This window comes from Lytechinus variegatus, chromosome 17 (assembly GCF_018143015.1).
Source record: "Lytechinus variegatus isolate NC3 chromosome 17, Lvar_3.0, whole genome shotgun sequence".
Taxonomy (NCBI): Eukaryota; Metazoa; Echinodermata; class Echinoidea; order Temnopleuroida; family Toxopneustidae; genus Lytechinus; species Lytechinus variegatus.
This window is the reverse complement of record NC_054756.1, coordinates 5220109-5239210: the sequence shown is the minus strand read 5'-3', so window position 1 is coordinate 5239210 and position 19102 is coordinate 5220109. Positions and strand designations below refer to the sequence as shown.

Sequence of the window (19102 nt, the reverse complement as noted above, 5' to 3'; positions counted from 1 at the left end):
ATAGTGGTAATATTTATACCCATGGAGACTATGGGTATCATATCGATGTAAGGCAAGGACTACTCTTCCATGTACTCCAATACATATTATGGATAAAATATCATTTTTCCCAAAAGTTTTATTTCAAATTATACTTTTCTTTCATGAGGACATGAAACAATATACTACCTGGGTTATATTTAAATTACTGCCATACTTAGGAGAAAACCATATATCCCTGATAATAAAGTACATAGCCTACTGGAAAGTTGTCCTTGCACCTGGTAATAATTAACTTACTCAGTTGCTAATTTGAAATCTACATAGTCTTAGAGATCTCAATGTTAAAACAGCCATAACTTTCTTATTGCTTGTCCGATTTCTTTCAAACTTTCACATCTTTGTTTAATTTATTTTTTTTCCTTCCAAACACAACATTTTATTGCCGAGGCTCTGTTCCCCTTTAAATTCCCAGTTGCATGCGGTATAAGAGGCATAACCGCATTGGTCAACTCAAGTCACACAAAGAGGATACGCACTACTGCATCGATTGGGCACCTCGGATTAATTCAATCCACGGTTTCCCTTACTACTTTCATTTTTCTGAAATTATGATATGAATTTTCATGTGCAGCGAGGGGACCAACTGTGCGTAAATCCATGTGCAGAGTAATCTAACAGAATGCAAATGCCAATATAGTATGCCTAGCATACAAGCTTGGAAGCTCTTCCTGGAATGCTCCCCAGGGAGTGGTGAAAGTGCATGAATTCTGTGTGGCCAAGCCAGAATCAAATAAACAGTGTACATTTAGTTATGTATCTACAAAGCACTCCACTTGTTATTTTCCCTAAGTATCTGGTGATGTGGGCATCTATCTTGTCAATGAAAATTTTGTCTCTGGTATAATGCCCTTTGTTTAGTCACTAAAATGTGCACCAGCCATTAGACAATGGCCCGTATTCTGAAGTCAGGTTTAACTTAGACTCAGGATTAAAGTTGTGGTTTAAGTATGGGAAGCCAAAAGTATCATTTTTTTTATTAAGTTGTACGTTTCTTGTGTTTACTGTGCTCTGTCCTGATTCATCTATGGTGAAGACAATAATCTATATATACTTCCTAGACAATTATGAATGATTTGAGAGCTAAATGAGCTGAAATATATCTCCACCATTAGTGATTTATGTAACAATTGGCTGTCCACACTTAAACCACGACTTTAAACCTGAGTTTAAGTTAAACCCGTCTTCAGAATACGGTCCAATGTGTCCTATTCTGTCTGTGAAGGAAGTACTGACAAAAAAAGAAAGGGAGAAAATAAAAACAAAACAATGCCTGGGCCCCGTTAATATTATGGTAACTTTGCCATCCAACGGTAACTACCATGGTAACAGTGCTCATCAGCCAATCAGAATCAAGGATTCTGTGTAAGATACCATTGCAATGCAAAGTTACCATAACCATAACAGGAACTTTTATGCAACGGTGCCCTGGTAAGCGTTTATAGGCAAGGGTGTCTGTACAGTAATGCACAATATCACGCACAACTGGTACACGTCAGCTAAAGGATTTTAGCACAAAAGAGGATCACCAGTGGCGGGTGAAGCCATTCGTTACTTACATGTACCAACTGTTTTATGAAACACAATAGATTCATTATTCATGTAACAGAGATGTATCATTTACAACATGAAGTCATTTGCAACCTATGAACATCTTAATGAAACACAATGCATCTATCATTCGGGTACTTCGTCCATGTCATCGCACATATGGCCCCATTTACTCTTGCAGCAGAGGATGCACGGGGCGATGAGGAGGAGGAATGGCGATGCGATGAGGAGGAGGAATCCGAAACCAGCAAACACACACACAATCTGTAGGAAAGATACAAAGTATTTACTTTGAGGAGCTGGTTGGTAATTCCGAGAACTGTATTTGATAAACTTTTAAGTGTTATTTATGTTCCTTTCACTTCCCATTCACTTACCATTCAACTTGGACTTTCACTTGGTTCACATTCACACAGTCTGTTAGTTCACATGTACTTCGAGAATAGTCTGATTTTTCTAATGCCACTTGTCCTACACTTATTCGGTGATATTCTGATATTTAAACATGGGTTCAACCCTAGTCTAAGCTGGAATTTTAAAACACACTTCTATAAAATGCTGGGCATCATATTTTTCCATAATCGTGGTATCTGTAATGTACCTATTCATTCTTTAAATTTCATTATATTTTATTGTTCCTCTTTGCACAATATCTTTTACAATTTTCTGCAGCATAATTAGAACAATTTGTAATTGGTGAATAAGTTGGCAACTGGGACTCCAATAATAAAAGTATGGTCCAAGTTAACCCAAATTTAGCTAAACCGTGGCTAGCAGAGTACCATTTAGTCTACTCTCGATCTGATCTAATTGCTATTTGCTCTATACTTGGTCTTATATCCACTTAGTCCAATACTCACTTAGTCTGATATCAAGTTGGGCTAATGTTCCAATTCATTTACCGTTACATTTTACTTTGTCAAATGAACATTTGGCTTGATAAAAAGTTCACCTAACCACATTAGCTAAGTGAAAATAAACAAAGAAGTATTAGACAAATAGTTGAACCCTAAGGGCGATATTCTGATAATCAAACGTAGGTTTAATTGAACCCAGTCTAAGCTGGAATTTAAAACCACATTTCTGTGAAATGCTGAGCTTAACAATATATTTTTTTCATATTCGTAGCAATCATAATGTATCAATGAATTCATTAAAATTCATTATAATTTTACATTTTCCTATTCTTCCCATTTCATAGCTCAAAAAAAAAAGCTTTTGTGCAACAGGATAAGAATAATTTTCAATTGGTGAAGAAGTTGGCGATTGGCACTCCATAAAAGTGTGGTCTCAGCTAACCTGGTTTTCATTAAACTGTGGCTACTAATATACAACCTTAAGAGGAATTATAGACCAAATGGAAAGCAGGGCAATACCATAAATGATCAAATTTTTTGTTAGTCCGACCCCCATTTTTCTCAAGTTTTACCCCACTTCATAATCTGACTTAGTCATGGTCATTTGATAGCATGACAGACTGTCATAACAGCTGGAAATCAAAGACAGAAAATTTCATAAAGGTCCTAAATATAGGAGGTCGGACTACATATTTTATGGGATTGCCCAATAGATAAAGCAGGTATTGACAAGGAGGCAATTTACATTTCATTGACCCTAATATTGCATTTTTCATGAGCATGTATTAAGGGAGTCTAATGTAGACAAATTACCTGAGCTCGATGAAAGATGACCGTTGTCCTGGAATGCCCTAACTTATTCTTGCACGGACCTTTGTCATAATGACGCAGGAGAAAGTCATTCTGGAAAAAAGGGAGAAAAAAAAAATGAATGAATAAAAAACTTTTAAGTATCAGAATGATTAAAAGTTTCTACTTTGTGGAAACTTTCTTTTCGTAGCATATCTATCACGTTATTTCAAATGAAAAGCAAGGAAAGAGGAAAAAACGTTCATACATTCTGAAACATTTTTTGGGGCTCTTCATACCACCGTTGTATCTCTTTTATTCAATTATTGCCTTAATTGCTTGGGGCATTTTGTTATTCATGATATTCCCTCAAACTTCACTTCAATGTTCCCTAATCGATTCATCTTTTTTTTTTTAATTTGTAAATCAGCTAATGCTTTAGTTACCTGGTCATTCTACCACCCCTACCCCCAACACCATCTCCACCCCCCACCTAATGCGCCGGTATCAATCATAAAAAGATGCTCGTGGAGCAATAAAGAAAAGAAGGAAGATAGAAATCCTACTAAAAAGAGGGAGGAAAATAACAATTACCAAAAAAGCTTGTGTGCATAGCCAGGTTTTAGAGATCTCTTGAAAGTGGCAAGACAGGAAACATTGCGGATTTCTTTTGGAAGTTTATTTCATAAGAATGGCCCAGCATGTTGAAATGATCGATCCCCCCATGAATTATGAGATTGTGGTACAGCAAGTAACATAGATCAATTGATTCAATTAACATCTCTTTTCTCCCTTCTATGAATATTTTTTTTTTTCAATCTTGCAGGCTTCCTTCTCAGCAGCTTGCAAAAATCCCTTCAGATTATCCTCATGAATCTCTCGCACTATGGCTCATTTCGCTGCAACCATCGACATACCCGAGCCCCATCTTACAAAGATTAACGACTGATTTAATCAATCGTAACTCTATGGAAATCCATCAGTGTCGCAATTTTTTCTGCAGGAAATTTGCAAAACAGCCTTTTTAAACAAAGGAGAACACACCAAATTGTCAAGATATCAATGAATTTATGGATATACATTCATAACTAGAATTTTCTTTGAACAAACATGCATTTTATATGTTGACTTTACATGCTGGCTTTACATAGTTGTGATTGATCGGATCAATCCCAACTCTTTGTAAGACAGGCCCCCGATCTATACTCACATCAAGGTTGGCGAGACAGTACCAGCAGAAGACATGCTGACAGTTCTTGCACATCATCTGAGCACAACCAGCATCCCTTTCAATGGGTATGTGACAGAATGGACAACGTTTGATGGCCACTTCATCTGAATCATCTTTCTGAATACTAAAACAGAAGCATAACAAGACAAATGGTGATTATGTATCATGAGAACTATTGATAACAATAAGTAAAGATAAACTTGTATAGTAAAGCTACATGTAGGTAATAAGAGGATCATAATTGTAAAAGAGAACTGTTGCTCGGCTAGCGCCATGAGCGTCTGCTGACGGTGTGTGCGCTCTACAAATATACACTATTATTATTATTATAATAATTATCAAAAATAAATAACGATGAATTTAAATAAGTGTAACCACTAAATAAATATTGATATATCCCATTATCAACAAGAATAATTAAATATGAAATTGTACAGTCGTAGCTAATAAGAGGATCATACTAATTATCAAAAATAAATAACGATGAATTTAAATAAGTGTAACCACTAAATAAATATTGATATATCCCAATATCAACAAGAATAATTAAATATGAAATTGTACAGTGGTAGCTAATAAGAGGATCATACTAATTATCAAAAATAAATAACGATGAATTTAAATAGTGTAACCACTAAATAAATATTGATACATGTATATCCCAATATCAACAAGAATAATTAAATATGAAATTGTACAGTGGTAGCTAATATTGATACATATGTATATCCCAATATCAACAAGAATAATTAAACATGAAATTGTACAGTGGTAGCTAATAAGAGGATCATTATAATTATTAAAAATAAATAAAGATGAATTTACATCTAGTGTAACCACTAAACAGATAATACTCCACCACGTTTTGATGAGAAAATGTCAAGCCTTAATATATTAAACCAAACAAATCTATAAATTGCTTACCTACACAGGTGAGTCTAAAACACTTAACAAAAAAGGAACTGGGCCTTTCTTTAATATTGCAATGAGAATTTGGTTCCATGGTTTAGGAGCTGCAAAGCTAAATGTGCATTCTTCAAGAGTTGCTTTAACCTTCTCCAGGTCATCAGGGGATTTTGGGAGATCATATGGCCGGGTGGGGTGGGGGGGGGGACTCGCATGAAACAAATTAATATATTTTTAGATTATGTCCCCGAAACCTGTGTGCCACTTTTGGGCGTGATCGTCGGCCGAGATCAATTATAAAAATAAGCCTAACGACCTCTCACTATAACCCATAATGTTACAGGGCAGTGGAATGACGTACACGACATAATGTAAATTTAAACTCACCCTAACATATCAAGAATATGGGAGGTTCCTCTGGACTTCCCTGAAACGCTTCCAGTTCCTTTGGCTAGTTTACTACACGGTCTTGCTCCATGCCAGGGTGCTTTGCAGATTGAACAAAATGTAAGCCCACACTGCAGAAGAGATAGAACAAAATGATGAATATTGGAAGGTATTGTGATAGATATGGTTTATGTCTCTGTTAATGAATAAATGATGACAGCCCACCCCAGAGAAATGTTGATTTGAATAGAGAAACATCAAACAAGCTTAACGCTGAAAATTTCTTCATAATCGGATGTAAAATAAGAACGTTTTGACATTTTAACCCTTATTAAACTTAGTGGGGGGGGGGTCAATTTGCTCAATTACGTGACTAACACAGTCGATGCAAATTCAGTTTTTCAACCAAAAATCATAGATATATAAGTTTACTTTGGTTGGTTTAGATGGATTTATTTGATGTCAAAAGGGTCCCTGACAAAGTTCATCGAAAAAAAAAAGTTTGAAAAAAGGAAATACATAAGAATAAAAAAAATAAGATACGTAGGAAATTGTTTTTTTTCCGGAAATTTTTTGTAGATTTTTGTTAGAAGTGTAAAATTTTATATGTTCACAAAATACTTAGCATTCTACTAGCTATATAAAATGAGTTAAAGCAAAACCACCTACAAAAAACAAAACAAAATTAGGGCTAATTTCATACGCTTATTTGCATTATTAGTAAATACTACACCCCTGCATGCTACCTTCGAACAGCTGAATTTCTTTCCAGTGATGCGTAGGAGTTTCTTTCCTTTGCTCTTCCCTTGTTCCACTTCTTGCTTCTTCTCCTCTGTCTGCTTACAGACTGTGTTACAGCCTACCCTCGGGCACCATGCACGGTTTGGGTCTAATTCCACTTCTATTAAAAAAAAACCCAAACAAGAATACCATGTTAGACAAAAGAGAAAAGGGCCATTGAATACATGTACATGTTGTCATCAACTCAACTTATTAATGGATGAGCACTCCAAATTCAAATGACACTAGAATGCACCTCATAAAATGGTTGATAAAATGTGAGGAGAAAAAAAAATAACCCAAAGACCTGGGGAGTGTTTCATCAACATTTTTGTCCGACAAGTTGTCAGATCTGACATCTTTCTCTGACTCTGATTGGCTGTGAGGCACTGTTACTATGGTAACTGTCGGATAAAATGGGACTTGTCGGATAAAACGTCCGACAAGTCCTTTCATGAAACGCTCCCCCGATTTAGCACGTGTAAACCCAGAATGGATAGGAAGGATTGGCTATGCAGACCCTGTGTTTAATTAAAGAATGGAGCTTACTGAGAAAGTTGAATTATAAAATTGCACCTGTGGCAAAGGGCACTTAAACTACAAACAAACAAAAGATAAATTATAAAGAAATAGATAAATGAATAAAACAAAATGAATACAACCAAAAATACATATTTTATTCAATCAATAAATGAAATAATTTCAAACAAATTTGACGAGGATGGTATTCTGATATGAACAGCGAGAATGTCCATATCTCAATATTTACATTAAATTTCACTTTGTTTTATTTCAAAATCTGGTCCCAGAGCTGTCATTAGGTGTGCAGAGGCCCTCAGATTGATACGCATGTGCCACTCATTCATCACAAAGAGATTGCATCAATTGTGCTGTAAAATGTTGATATTGTACGTTTTAAGGGGTACCCTGGGCTGAAGATAATTGTATCTTAAAGTAAAATTCACCAAGCAAATTGATGAAAATTGCATGAAAAATCTGATGACAACGAAACAAAGGTCTTAGAATTTTACAGTTTAGCGATTGATGATTTGTGACAACGTTGTCAAAACCAACGATTGTATTACTTCTTCTATCAGGAAGATTATTTGCTGACAAAAGCCCTTCTATAAATGTACATTGCATGTGCAAAACAACTTTTGTTGGATTTCATAGAAGGTCATGAGGTCACCTACTTTTGCGTTACTTGGTGATTTTTGCATAACTTTGCGAATACCACTTCAGCTTGTCTTTATCTCACTGTATAGACTCTATTATTATCATATATTTTCTGAAAGAAAATTGTTCAATGAACCCAAATATGCAATCAGAAATTGCACAAAGTGTATAAGGCATATAAGTGTTACTTAAATTGTGTTGAATAGAAAAATATATATTTTTAATCTAATATTTATGATAGTTTGTATACAATGTATGTAGTTCCCCTATGAGCAAAATAATCACATTTCTGTACAGTACAGACTACAGGTACAGAGTCAGACCTTTCTAACAATGTACTATTTCATTGCCAATTGTTTTGGGAAAAAATATGAAAAAATACATTATTGACTGTTTGTGTTATTATTGATTGTATTATTACATGATGGGTGTATGTATCTGCTTTACACTGTACACCTGATTTCAGGTATAATGCAATCTGAAAGAAGCATTTGACCAAATACTGCTTCTATTAAAGATGTCTGACTGTCTCCGACCTCTGTCACTTGACCTTTAAGATCGCAGCAAACCCAAGCATCACTTTCATCCTATCGAATGAGTAGAAATGACACCCTTTTTTTTTTACACCACAGCTACATTGAACTGAAGCGTAACTATTATATAGAATTGTTGTGAAAAGTAAAATAAATGATGATTTTTTCTGTTTCTTTTTTTATTCAACTTTGTATTTCATGTTTACATGACAATGCCATTGCCAAACTTATTTTTCAATCAATAAATAATAAAGAAGAATGTTCTAGCTTTAAATTGATACTAATTTTTTAGTTGGAAGTCAAGTTTTCACAAAGATATTAAAGTTTTTTTTCCAAAATAGCACAAAATATTGAGAATTCCCATTGACTTTGTACTAGCGCCATCACTTCTGGCACCAACTCTGAAGCCCCCATCACACAAAGAGTTGTGATTGATCTGATCATTGCAACTATGGAAAGCCAGCAAAGTCAACATATATAAAATGCATATGTGTTAAAAAAAATTTCTAGATATTGACAATTTGGTGTGTTCTCCTTTGTCTACAACAGACATTTTGCAAATTTCCTGTAGAAAAAATTATGGCACTGATGGACTTCCATAATTGCGATTGAAATGGATCAATCGCAACTCTTTGTAAGACAGGGCCCCTGGTATCCTGTCTTTAAGATGTTCAACTCAAGTTCTGTATATCCCAGTGCAACGAAGCTTTCTAGATTATAAGCTACATGTAACGAACATGACTTAAATATGATGGCATAGCTTCTTTGGCAATGAAAATATTCAAGAATAACTCTACAAATTGACCAAAAATGTAACAGCACCACCCTTTTTTGGTGGGCAACTTCATGAACATAGACCTAGTTTATATGCAACAAGAGTACAAGGCCAACACGCTCCGTTATAAAATGCACAAAGCAACGACTGTAAGACTTCATCCAGTTAAGAAGAAACCAGGCCAAACTGTCCGTGATGTACAGGAAATGAAAATGCACAAACAGAAAACAACGGCAGCAGGACCTCACCATTACATGTATAAAATGATACTATATACAGCAAGATCACTAGCAAACACAGTCCTTGACATAAATGAGCATTGAGCACGCACAAAATACCTACATGTCCATGTACATGTATTGTACGACTTCATCTCAAGACTGAAGATAACAGAAAATGCAAAGTGATGTTAAACAAGTAGAACGTGACAACATCTATTGTACAACTTCATCTCAAGGTTGAAGATTAATGCCAGTTGTGGTAACGATTTATTAAATAATGAGTTCATACAGAATCCAATGAAATGACCACCAAAGTGTCTGTTTGTATAAATAAAAAATATGTGCCAAAGAATTCTGGAAGAAATTAGCAAATAAGCATGGGGTTCGGGTCAAGCGTCGGGCCGACGTTCAAAGCAATAATAATACGCTATCCCACATGCACTTATCTGTGTTGGTGACCTTCAGTGTGAACTATTTTCAGCATAGATTTCAACATTTCACAAAGTTCAGTTTATAACTGTACCAGGTCTAGATCCTCAATGAGTGACAATTAAGCCTGGTTTTACAAACTTTCTCGTGAAATCAGTGCTACTTTAACTACTTTCATTTAAGTAGAACGTGACATATAAGTAAATGAGTAAGCACAAGATATCTACTGTACAACTTCATCACAAGGTTAATTTGCAGCATGAAGATCTATATATCAGACAAACACCAAACCAAACCTAACGCAAACAAGAGGAACACCCTGGCAGTCTCGCCTACTAACTCTACAAGCCTACAAACTACACACAACGTTTCAATTTATAGAAGCAGAATTATAACACAATAGTCATATCACCCTATTACCTAGTTATCTTTATTTTTAAAGATTTTTTTTCTTTTCAGACAAAATTTGTCGTCTTACCTTTCATGAACTTGACTTTCTTGAATTTTTCAAAGGAAGCATCACCCACCAGCAATTGAACCTTCAGATGAAAAATAAAAAAAAAAGTGATAGAAATACATGGATGTATGCTCGATACCTTCCTGGATTTGACAATAAGGAAGGCATTCTAAACACATAACAAAAAAACAAATACAGATTTTGAGAAATTGATGTTTATAATTTTTCCAAGCAAGTCTATGTGTATATAGGGGAGGGCGAGGTAAGTTGAGCATAGGGGCAAGTTGAGCTACCAGCCCCAGGCCAATAATGAATGAGTCAGACATTGTGGTTGTGTCATGTATTGATGACACATAGCATAACCCCTAACCCAACCACATTGTTTTCCACTTTGAAACAAAAAGTAGTTTTTTAGAGGGAAAAGTATGAATTTCAGCCAAAAAAGTAAAAAAGAGTGAAATAGATAAGTACTTTATTCACACACACGTCTTTAAATATAGTAAAGACATGATAACAACATTGTTAGTCCAGGTATGGATCTTCATTCTTGTCATAGTCTTTTATATGATGGATTCATAATAAATGTATGGATACAAAATTATCGCACTAAGTTCGGACTGGGGTAAGTTGAGCCAAACAGCATGGGGCAAGTTGAGCCATGGTAATTCTTATGGTAATGTATCTTAAAAAACAAACAAACCATAAAAATCGATTGAAATGCAGGTTGAAAGGAGCAAATTAACATGACCGCTCTTTTCCTTTAAAAGGATGTTAGTATCTATAGCGAATTAGCAAGTGAAAAGACTTTAAACAAAAAATTGGCACGCTGGTTCTCCCCCCATACATTTTGTACGTAGTTTTTGTGGCTCAACTTACCCCAGACGGTGGCACAACTTACCCCATATAAGGGGCAAGTTGAGCCATTTGACATCGGTTTTTTCAAAGGTCACGATGACTTTCAGTGTGGGGGAAGAAAGTTATATGTAGGTGAAAAACATTTCCCAAGAATCAAATTTAAAGGCAAGGTACTTATTTCTACAATAGTACTAGTCATATCAATTCTAACATGCAAAATGCAAAAAGTGTCACAACTTACCCCGCCTTCCCCTACAGTTCAAATACAAAGTACACTGTACAAATGCACATGTATATCAAAAGTTGAATAATTTGGCTTATACAGGAAGACTGGGTAGCCTCGCGCGCGGCACGTCGCGTTTGCTCCACCCTCCAGTCAAGCCTATCCCGCTTCTTCTTTATCAATTTGGCTAATATTGTAATTGCAAGAAGGATTCCCTTACAAAGCTTTATTTGTTTCTGATCTCACCTCTTCATCAGATATCTTGCCATGCTCCTTGCAGGCAGCATCTGGACATGTTACAACAGAGACAGCGCCCTCTTCTGTTAAGACTTCCAAGTACTGTTGAAGACACTAATAATGAATGCAAAGTGTAAAAAGTGAGGCATTGGAATAAAGATCACATGAAAAAGAAGAAGAAACAACCCCTTATTCAGACACAGATCTTATACCGGGTATATAATGTACATTTACATGTGTAAGTGTAGCATTCAGTACTAAAAAGAGGCAAATCATGTCACTTACATGTACATGTACATACTAAAAAAAAGAAAGAAAAAACAGTTTGAACTTACTACTTGTAGAGTAAAACATCTCTGATACAGGGCCCTGGTAATAATCACCAAACACCGCAAGTCATAATCGTAATACATGTACATGTATCTTGAATTCATTTGCACAAAGGGTCAATCCATCTCGATTCACCCAGTGGTTGCACCCGACCGTCTCAGAATTCGTTGTAAATAGCGCAAGAACCGACGGACCGATTTGACTAATTTTTTGGTTTTGTGCGTGGGCCATGGTGAATTTTATGTGTACCAATTTACAACGAATTCCGAGAGGGTGAGTGCAAAATTGCACTTTCATTGGGTGAATTGGCATGGAATGACCCAAAACTTGGACAATGATGATTTTGGAACAGCTTTTTAAGAATTTGAATAGTGCACACATAGTCGAGCCCAAATATATTTTGCCACTTGGGGCCAGTTGCAAAAGAGTAGCCATTTACACAAGCCAACAGAATTCAGGGCAAGCCCTGAATGCACGCTCTTGATTGGATGAAAATAAAGTTGCGTGTAATTCATGGAGTTGTGTTTGATTGTACATTGTACATGCAGCTCTTTCTGCAACGGGCCCAAGATCCTATTGACTTTAATGATTTTTTTTGCAAAAATATTGAACAGAGCTGACATTTTACAGAAATCATATTCCGATCAGAATACCATGGATGGTTTGAATTATAGCGCAACACAGTGAAACAAACCGACAAGACAAATGAAATCTCAGTCTTGATCATCAGATTCATGACACCAAACAACTGCAGCATCCTCTATCTATTTTGCAGCTTCTCATCTGCAGGTTTCCTTGTGGATAACGCTTACCTTTTTACAGTAAAGACAGGAACACATGTGCATTTGATGCATCTCTTGTAGTTTACATTCACACAGGCAAAGCTTACAGGCGATCATAGGGTCAAGGGCGAGGTTTCCGCTGATGGTATGACACGACGATACCCTCCGACAGCATTGTTCGTGACTGGACGGACGGTGGGAGGACCCGCTTCCCCTCCCCCTTAGGAGCTTCTCGTCCAACGACAGCGTACGCCACGATGACGAGGGAAGAGACTCTTGTGGAAAGGAGTTGTCTGAGGTTGTACTGGTACTGCAGCAGCCTTGATCCCATGGTGATTTAGTCTCGTCCAGAGATAGGGTTTGAAGGGATGTCAAAGATGGACGGATGGCATCTGGACTACTTTCTGGTTGTAATGGATTTGACATACAGAAGGCTTCCTTTCCAGCCATCTTAACAGTCTCTATGAATGATGTTACAGAAACACAGCCATGGTCATTTGAAATCTTGAATTCAGATATATCTAAAAGAAAAAGGAACAATAACACATAACATGGAAAATTAAAAACATGATCCTTTTATAAAATAATGTGTAAACAGTGCAGAGCAACAGAAGAGAATCTGTGGTGTCTGCATAGAACTACATTGAGAGTTGGAGTATACCTCTGTATAAAAAGGAAAAGGAAAAAAAAACAAACACATGTACAACTTTATGTAGCCGTTCACATTTACTTTCCAGAACTGGTTTCTGTTGTATGTTCAGGAACAAGTGAATCCAGCCTCAAGTGGTTACATATTGGGTTTAAAAGGAGAAAAATAAATAAAAAAGAATGGTGACAAGTACATTAAAAAAAACCCTGATAAATCCATAATTCATTGTTCGAAGTAGACATGAAATGAAATACTCCAAAAATTTGCTTTGCCCAATTGATCGTGGGCCCGGCGGCCGCTGTGCAGCGCCAGATCGACGAGGCTCTATCCCTTTAATCGTTGAACGCCAAACAGGGTAGCAGCAACTCCCATTTTTTTACGTCGTTTGGTCTGACGCTGCTGGGGTTTGAACCCCAGACCTTCCGATTGTGAGACGGACGCTCTACCAACTGAGCCAACACACCGGTATTATGAGAAATAACTTAAAAAACATCCTCAAAATGTTACATATGGGATATTCCATCCTTGGACAAGACCTTATTTGCTTATTTAATTAGATGACACCTCTTATTCCCCCCAAAAAAATTTAGGGGGTTCATGTCCCACCTATGACTAAATCTCACAAGTTTTTATTTTCTGAGCTTTTATAATTGGGTGATTTCAAGTCTGTTGTTGGCTTTGGTGTTGAAATTTTGAATGCTTCCCCTGGCTTCAAATTCAAAACTTATTCATAGTTTAACAAGTGGAATGCCTCTGGCCGTCTCACCTGCATCACGCGGTTCAATATAGCAGCAGTGCTGACTTTGCATACTACTCTAACTCGCACAAGATGTTCAGTGATACATGGTTACTCTTATGTCCTCTTTTTATGAACTAGACCAATAAACTTACAGAGATATGATGGTTATTCAACAAAAAACCCCAACATGGCCAAAGTTCATTGACCTTACATGACCTTTGACCTTGATCATGTGACCTGAAACTGGAACAGGATGTTCAGTGATACTTGATTACTCTTATGTACAAGTTTCATGAATCAGATCCATAAACTTTCAAAGTTATGATGGTAATTCAACAGATACACCCAATTCGGCTAAAGTTCATTGACCTTTGACCTTGGACATGTGACCTGAAACACGCACAGGATGTTCAGTGATACTTGGTTACTCTAATGTCCAAGTTTAACGAACTAGACCAATAAACTTTCAAAGTTATGATGGTAATTCAACAGATACCCCCGATTCGGCCAAAGTTCATTGACCCTAAATGACCTTTGACCTTAATCATGAGACCTGAAACTTGCACAAAATGTTCAGTGATGCTTGATTACTATTATGTCCAAGTTTCATGAATCAGATCCATAAACTTTCAAAGTTATGATGGGAATTCAACAGATATCCCCAATTCGGCCAAAGTTCATTGACCCTAAATGACCTTTGACCTTGATCATGTGACCTGAAACTTGCACAAAATGTTCGGTGATGCTTGATTACTATTATGTCCAAGTTTCATGAATCAGATCCATAAACTTTCAAAGTTATGATGGGAATTCAACAGATATCCCCAATTCGTCCAAAGTTCATTGACCCTAAATGACCTTTGACCTTGGTCATGTGACGTGAAACTCGTGCAGGATGTTCATTGATACTTGATTAACCTTATGTCCAAGTTTCATGAACTAGGTCCATATATTTTCTAAGTTATGATGACATTTCAAAAACTTAACCTCAGGTTAAGATTTCGATGTTGATTCCTCCAACATGGTCTAAGTTCATTGACCCTAAATGACCTTTGACCTTGGTCATGTGACATGAAACTCTAATAGGATGTTCAGTAATACTTGATTAACCTTATGGCCAAGTTTTATTAACTAGGTTCATATACTTTCTAAGTTATGATGTCATTTCAAAAACTTAACCTCAGGTTAAGATTTGATGTTGACGCCGCCGCCGCCGCCGTCGGAAAAGCGGCGCCTATAGTCTCACTTTGCTTCGCAGGTGAGACAAAAAACTGATCCAGATCACATTATTAACACCTCAACAACTAGTGAGTTACATTTCAGGACCATCTTCATTTTATGTTTGGCATTATAATTGTGTAAAAATTGACCTAACACCAACACCGAAAGGTCAACACCGTACAGGTACTTGAAATCATTGTCTCATACATAACGCCCATTTTACCAATTATGCAAGTTACCCCAAATTAGCATAAATATGCATATCAATTATTTTCTTAAAGAAATTTGAAATTCAACATTTGGGCTTTCTTACTTACCCCATCAAAGATAACTTCTTAAATTAAAGATGAAATTTTGCCATCTAGGGTGACCTTTTCTTGGACTTGCCCGTATAAACTAGATTCTAGATTCATTGTATGCACAATTCCTTTCATTGTTTGATAAAATATAGACACCAATAAATGCAATAACTTAAAAAACATTTTTTATAGATTATTTTTACTGACAATAACACTTTTAGGAAAAAACATTCAAACTTCAAAGCGTTGACAAATTAAACAAACAATGATAGAAAATTCTATGCGCCTTGAACAAAGCCAACAGTGCGAGCCTATGTTTTTTTTTGTCAACAAACGTTCCACCAGTCTTTACAATGAAAAGATTGGACACTTTGCTGACTTTGCTTAACGCTTTGCATCAATTTACGTGTAAAATAGTTTTTGTGCTTTGTCTTTCCCTTGTAGTATCTTTGTTATGAAGATAAATCGCGCGCCCTCTTTACTTTAGACAAAATATTCGAAACGGAAGAAAGCTCCATATTTTGCTAACGAGAAGAAAAATCAGGCCTTAAAATATGACGCGATTTTGAGGGATATTCATAATTTTAGGGGGAATTGACTTCACATTGTTCGGTAAGCAGTATGACAGTACGACAATACACCAGACGGTGGACTGTACTGTTGCCAGAAGAAAAAAAAAAGAAGAAGCAAGGACTTGATTTTATTCTCGCAATCCCATGCAAGTGATGCATGCACCATAAAAGTTTCAATTTTTGGAAAAATGGAAAATGGCTCTCGATTTTTTTTCTACAAAATGCCTCTTGATTGATCCCATACCTTACAAATTTTGGCATTATCGTGATATTGGGAACCACTGTTCACTTCATACAGTAGTGCTTTATTCAGTCACACGCATGGTTCCCCGTTTCCACCTCCTTTCACTTTGTACACAAGTGCACGTATACAAATTGAGGAGTGGTTCCCGAAACCACGATTTCAACACCTTGAACACTGCAGGATTCCCAGGAATACTGGCTAGTGCACACATATTGATGGACATCTCAATTCCTAAATTTGGCATGCACAGCTAACGCCAGGGTGACCAGAAGTCCCGTATTTCCCTGGATTGTCCCGTATTTTGCTCCTGTGTCCCGGCGTCCCGACAAACCCTTACTGGGACGTCTATTTGTCCAGTATTTCAGAATATTGAACAAAATGTAGTTAATACATTTAAAAGTGACGAATTTTCATTAAATAACCAACAGCTGACGAAGCAGGGACAACAATTAAATCGATAACTGTAAACTTTTGCAAGTTCTGCGGTGATTTCTTGCTAACCCAATACATTGCAAACGAACTGGCCTCCTGCCTGTGTGTGGCAGGCTACTACATGTAGCTAGGCATGTAGGATCAAAGCAAATTCTCAATGGTGAAAACAATCTCACATGATAAACAGTTTTTCCACCAAAATCATCACAAAATCGGCAGGAAATTCTTATAATTATACTATGGATTCTCAAATTAATGATAGGATATGTAATCGGAGGAACAAGTTATTGACTTTTTATAGATCTAGTTGTTTCAACTTTCGTTTTGAGTCTTGGTGTGCACGATGCCGCGATGTTTCATCTAATTTTTAAGTTTGACAATGTTTCACTTTTGAAATTTTATTCATTTCTAAAACATTTTATTTTTTTAATTTTAAGAATACATTTTAAAAAACACCAAATAAAATTATGATTTTTATTAGCAGAGCTACCAAGTCTCACCCATTATGCATGAGACTCAAGCATTTTGGACTATTGTTCATCCCCTCAAATCTCTGTCTCATGCAACTATCACAGCCTATCCCCATATACATTGTACACAATGTCTGTGATCTCACTCAGATTCACAGAAAAATCTCACGTATAGCTGGTCTTTGAACTTGGCATCTCTGTATTAGATGATTGGATTTTTTTGTTTACTTGAAATTTGAACTTTTCCCTTTTTCTTTCATTTATACACGTATACCCTATCCTTTCTGCTTGCCCTTTTTTGTTCCATCTATCTTTATTTCCAATACCATACTTTATCCGTATTATTTATTTTGTAATTATCTGTGTTATTGTTTGAATATTTTTGTGTGACTTTATTACCTTGTGAGTACATCGCAATTCGGCCTTAGCCGCGATGTCTTGATTTTTATTAATAAACCATTTATCTATTTCCTATATTCCTTTCCTAGACATTTTCTTTTCTCTCTCTCTCTCTGTTCATTTTTCTTTCTTTCCTTCTTTCTCTTACATGTACTTTCCTTCTTTATTAAATATCCTTTTTATTTCCTTCATTCTTTCTTTCCTTATAATTACCTTGGCTTCCTTTTCCCTTCCACTCTTTCTTCTTTTCTTTATTTTTTCCCCTTCTCATTCTTTTCCCTTATTCTTTCTTTCTTTCTTTCCTTTCTTCCAGCTTTCTTCCTTTCAAAGAATGAAGGAAACATGTTTATTTCCTTCATTATTTCTTTCCTCCTTTTTTTTCTTACCTTTTTTCCCCTTATAATTCTCTTTTGTCTTTCAGACATTTATTCATCTTCCCTTAATTTTCTTTCTCTTTCTTTCTTTCTTCTTTTTCCTATCTTTCTATATTCATTTCAAAGAATGACGGAAACCTTTTTTTTATCTCTTTTATTATTTCTTTCATCCTACTTTTATTCTAACTTTTTTTTTCTGTTTTCCTTTATTTTCTTTCCTGCTTCTCAATCATCTCTTTTCTTTCTCTCCTTCATTCTTTCGACACCTTCTCTTCCAATTCTTTATATTTTTTTCACAAGTCTAACACTTTGTGTGGGGCTTCTTTGTTGATCTTCCACTTCGTTTGTCAATTGTCCCGTATTTCATTTTGTGAAATCTGGTCACCCTGGCTAACGCATCCATTGGCAAACTGGGAGTTTTGGCTCCCGTACAATTACAACCGTACATCACAAAAATGTGTCGGTCCTGTACAAACATGTATGAAAACGATTTCGCACAAGCCATTGAATTATCGAAATTGTCTCCAGTCTTCGAGGTTGTCAAGCAAACACAAACCTCCAATTTTAGCAGTGTCTAATCTTACCTGAACCGTATTACACGACATGTTACCCAAATAAAATGAATAAGTACAACACAAACTCAACATATAGATATGCAAACTGTTAATTGAACTTACGGTTACATTATTCTGAAGCCAGAAGAAGATCGATGATATATCGCGATATAGTCACTTAGCATACTTGTATGTAATTGAACTAAGTACAAGTGTCGTCATTGTTTATTTTCGACGGCGGCCGCGCCGCGCCGCCGCTCACGCGCAAAAAAACGGATTGCGTACGATTATTAATTTTTTTTTTTGGGGGGGAGGGGGGGGGTGGTAAGGGGGCGCTACATGTGTACCTTTTTAATTCTCCTTCATCACATACTTTTATGACCCCCCCCCCCAAAATATATACCGGTATATGATATGGTTACTGCAACAGCATGTTATAACAAAACAAACAAAATTTGATCGAGTGTGAGCACGCGCGGCCTCGTCCCCCCTAAAAAGGCTCGTTTCCGGCCCTTTCAGGGTCTACTTCTTATACCTATAGCCTTGCTTGTAAAAAGTTCAGCATTTTGAGCAGATTGCAGGCTGTTAATT

The 19102-nt window shown here is 36.3% G+C and overlaps 1 protein-coding gene and 1 non-coding gene across 3 annotated transcripts; both read right to left on the bottom strand.

Moving 5' to 3' along the window:
- Positions 1-1147: 1147 nt before the first annotated feature.
- LOC121431116 (probable E3 ubiquitin-protein ligase RNF144A-A) lies at positions 1148-18742 on the bottom strand. Of its 2 annotated transcripts, none has more exons than XM_041628616.1 (9): positions 18635-18742; positions 12589-13079; positions 11456-11560; positions 10153-10213; positions 6507-6661; positions 5761-5891; positions 4447-4591; positions 3261-3350; positions 1148-1854 (listed from the first exon to the last, which is right to left on the bottom strand). In XM_041628616.1, the coding sequence occupies exons 2-9, from the start codon at positions 13006-13008 to the stop codon at positions 1717-1719; spliced, it is 1245 nt and encodes a 414-aa protein (XP_041484550.1). In that variant the 5' UTR covers positions 13009-13079; positions 18635-18742; the 3' UTR covers positions 1148-1716. The 2 variants fall into 2 exon arrangements, with proteins under 2 accessions (XP_041484550.1, XP_041484551.1); XM_041628617.1 differs by having other exon boundaries at positions 12589-13019; positions 18635-18741.
- On the bottom strand, positions 13599-13671 carry TRNAV-CAC. The gene has a single exon. It is a non-coding gene; the product is annotated as a tRNA-Val (tRNA).
- Positions 18743-19102: the final 360 nt, after the last annotated feature.

What these genes read in the sequence shown, in the direction of transcription:
- LOC121431116 (XM_041628616.1), bottom strand. Translation starts at nt 13,008, where the DNA reads ATGGCTGGAAAGGAAGCCTTCTGTATGTCAAATCCATTACAACCAGAA. An exon ending in AGAAATTCAGCTGTTCGAAG is followed by an intron (nt 5,892 to 6,506) that starts GTAGCATGCAGG and finishes TCTCTTCTGCAG; the next exon opens with TGTGGGCTTACATTTTGTTC. An exon ending in TCATCTTTCATCGAGCTCAG is followed by an intron (nt 1,855 to 3,260) that starts GTAATTTGTCTA and finishes TCTTTCCTACAG; the next exon opens with ATTGTGTGTGTGTTTGCTGG.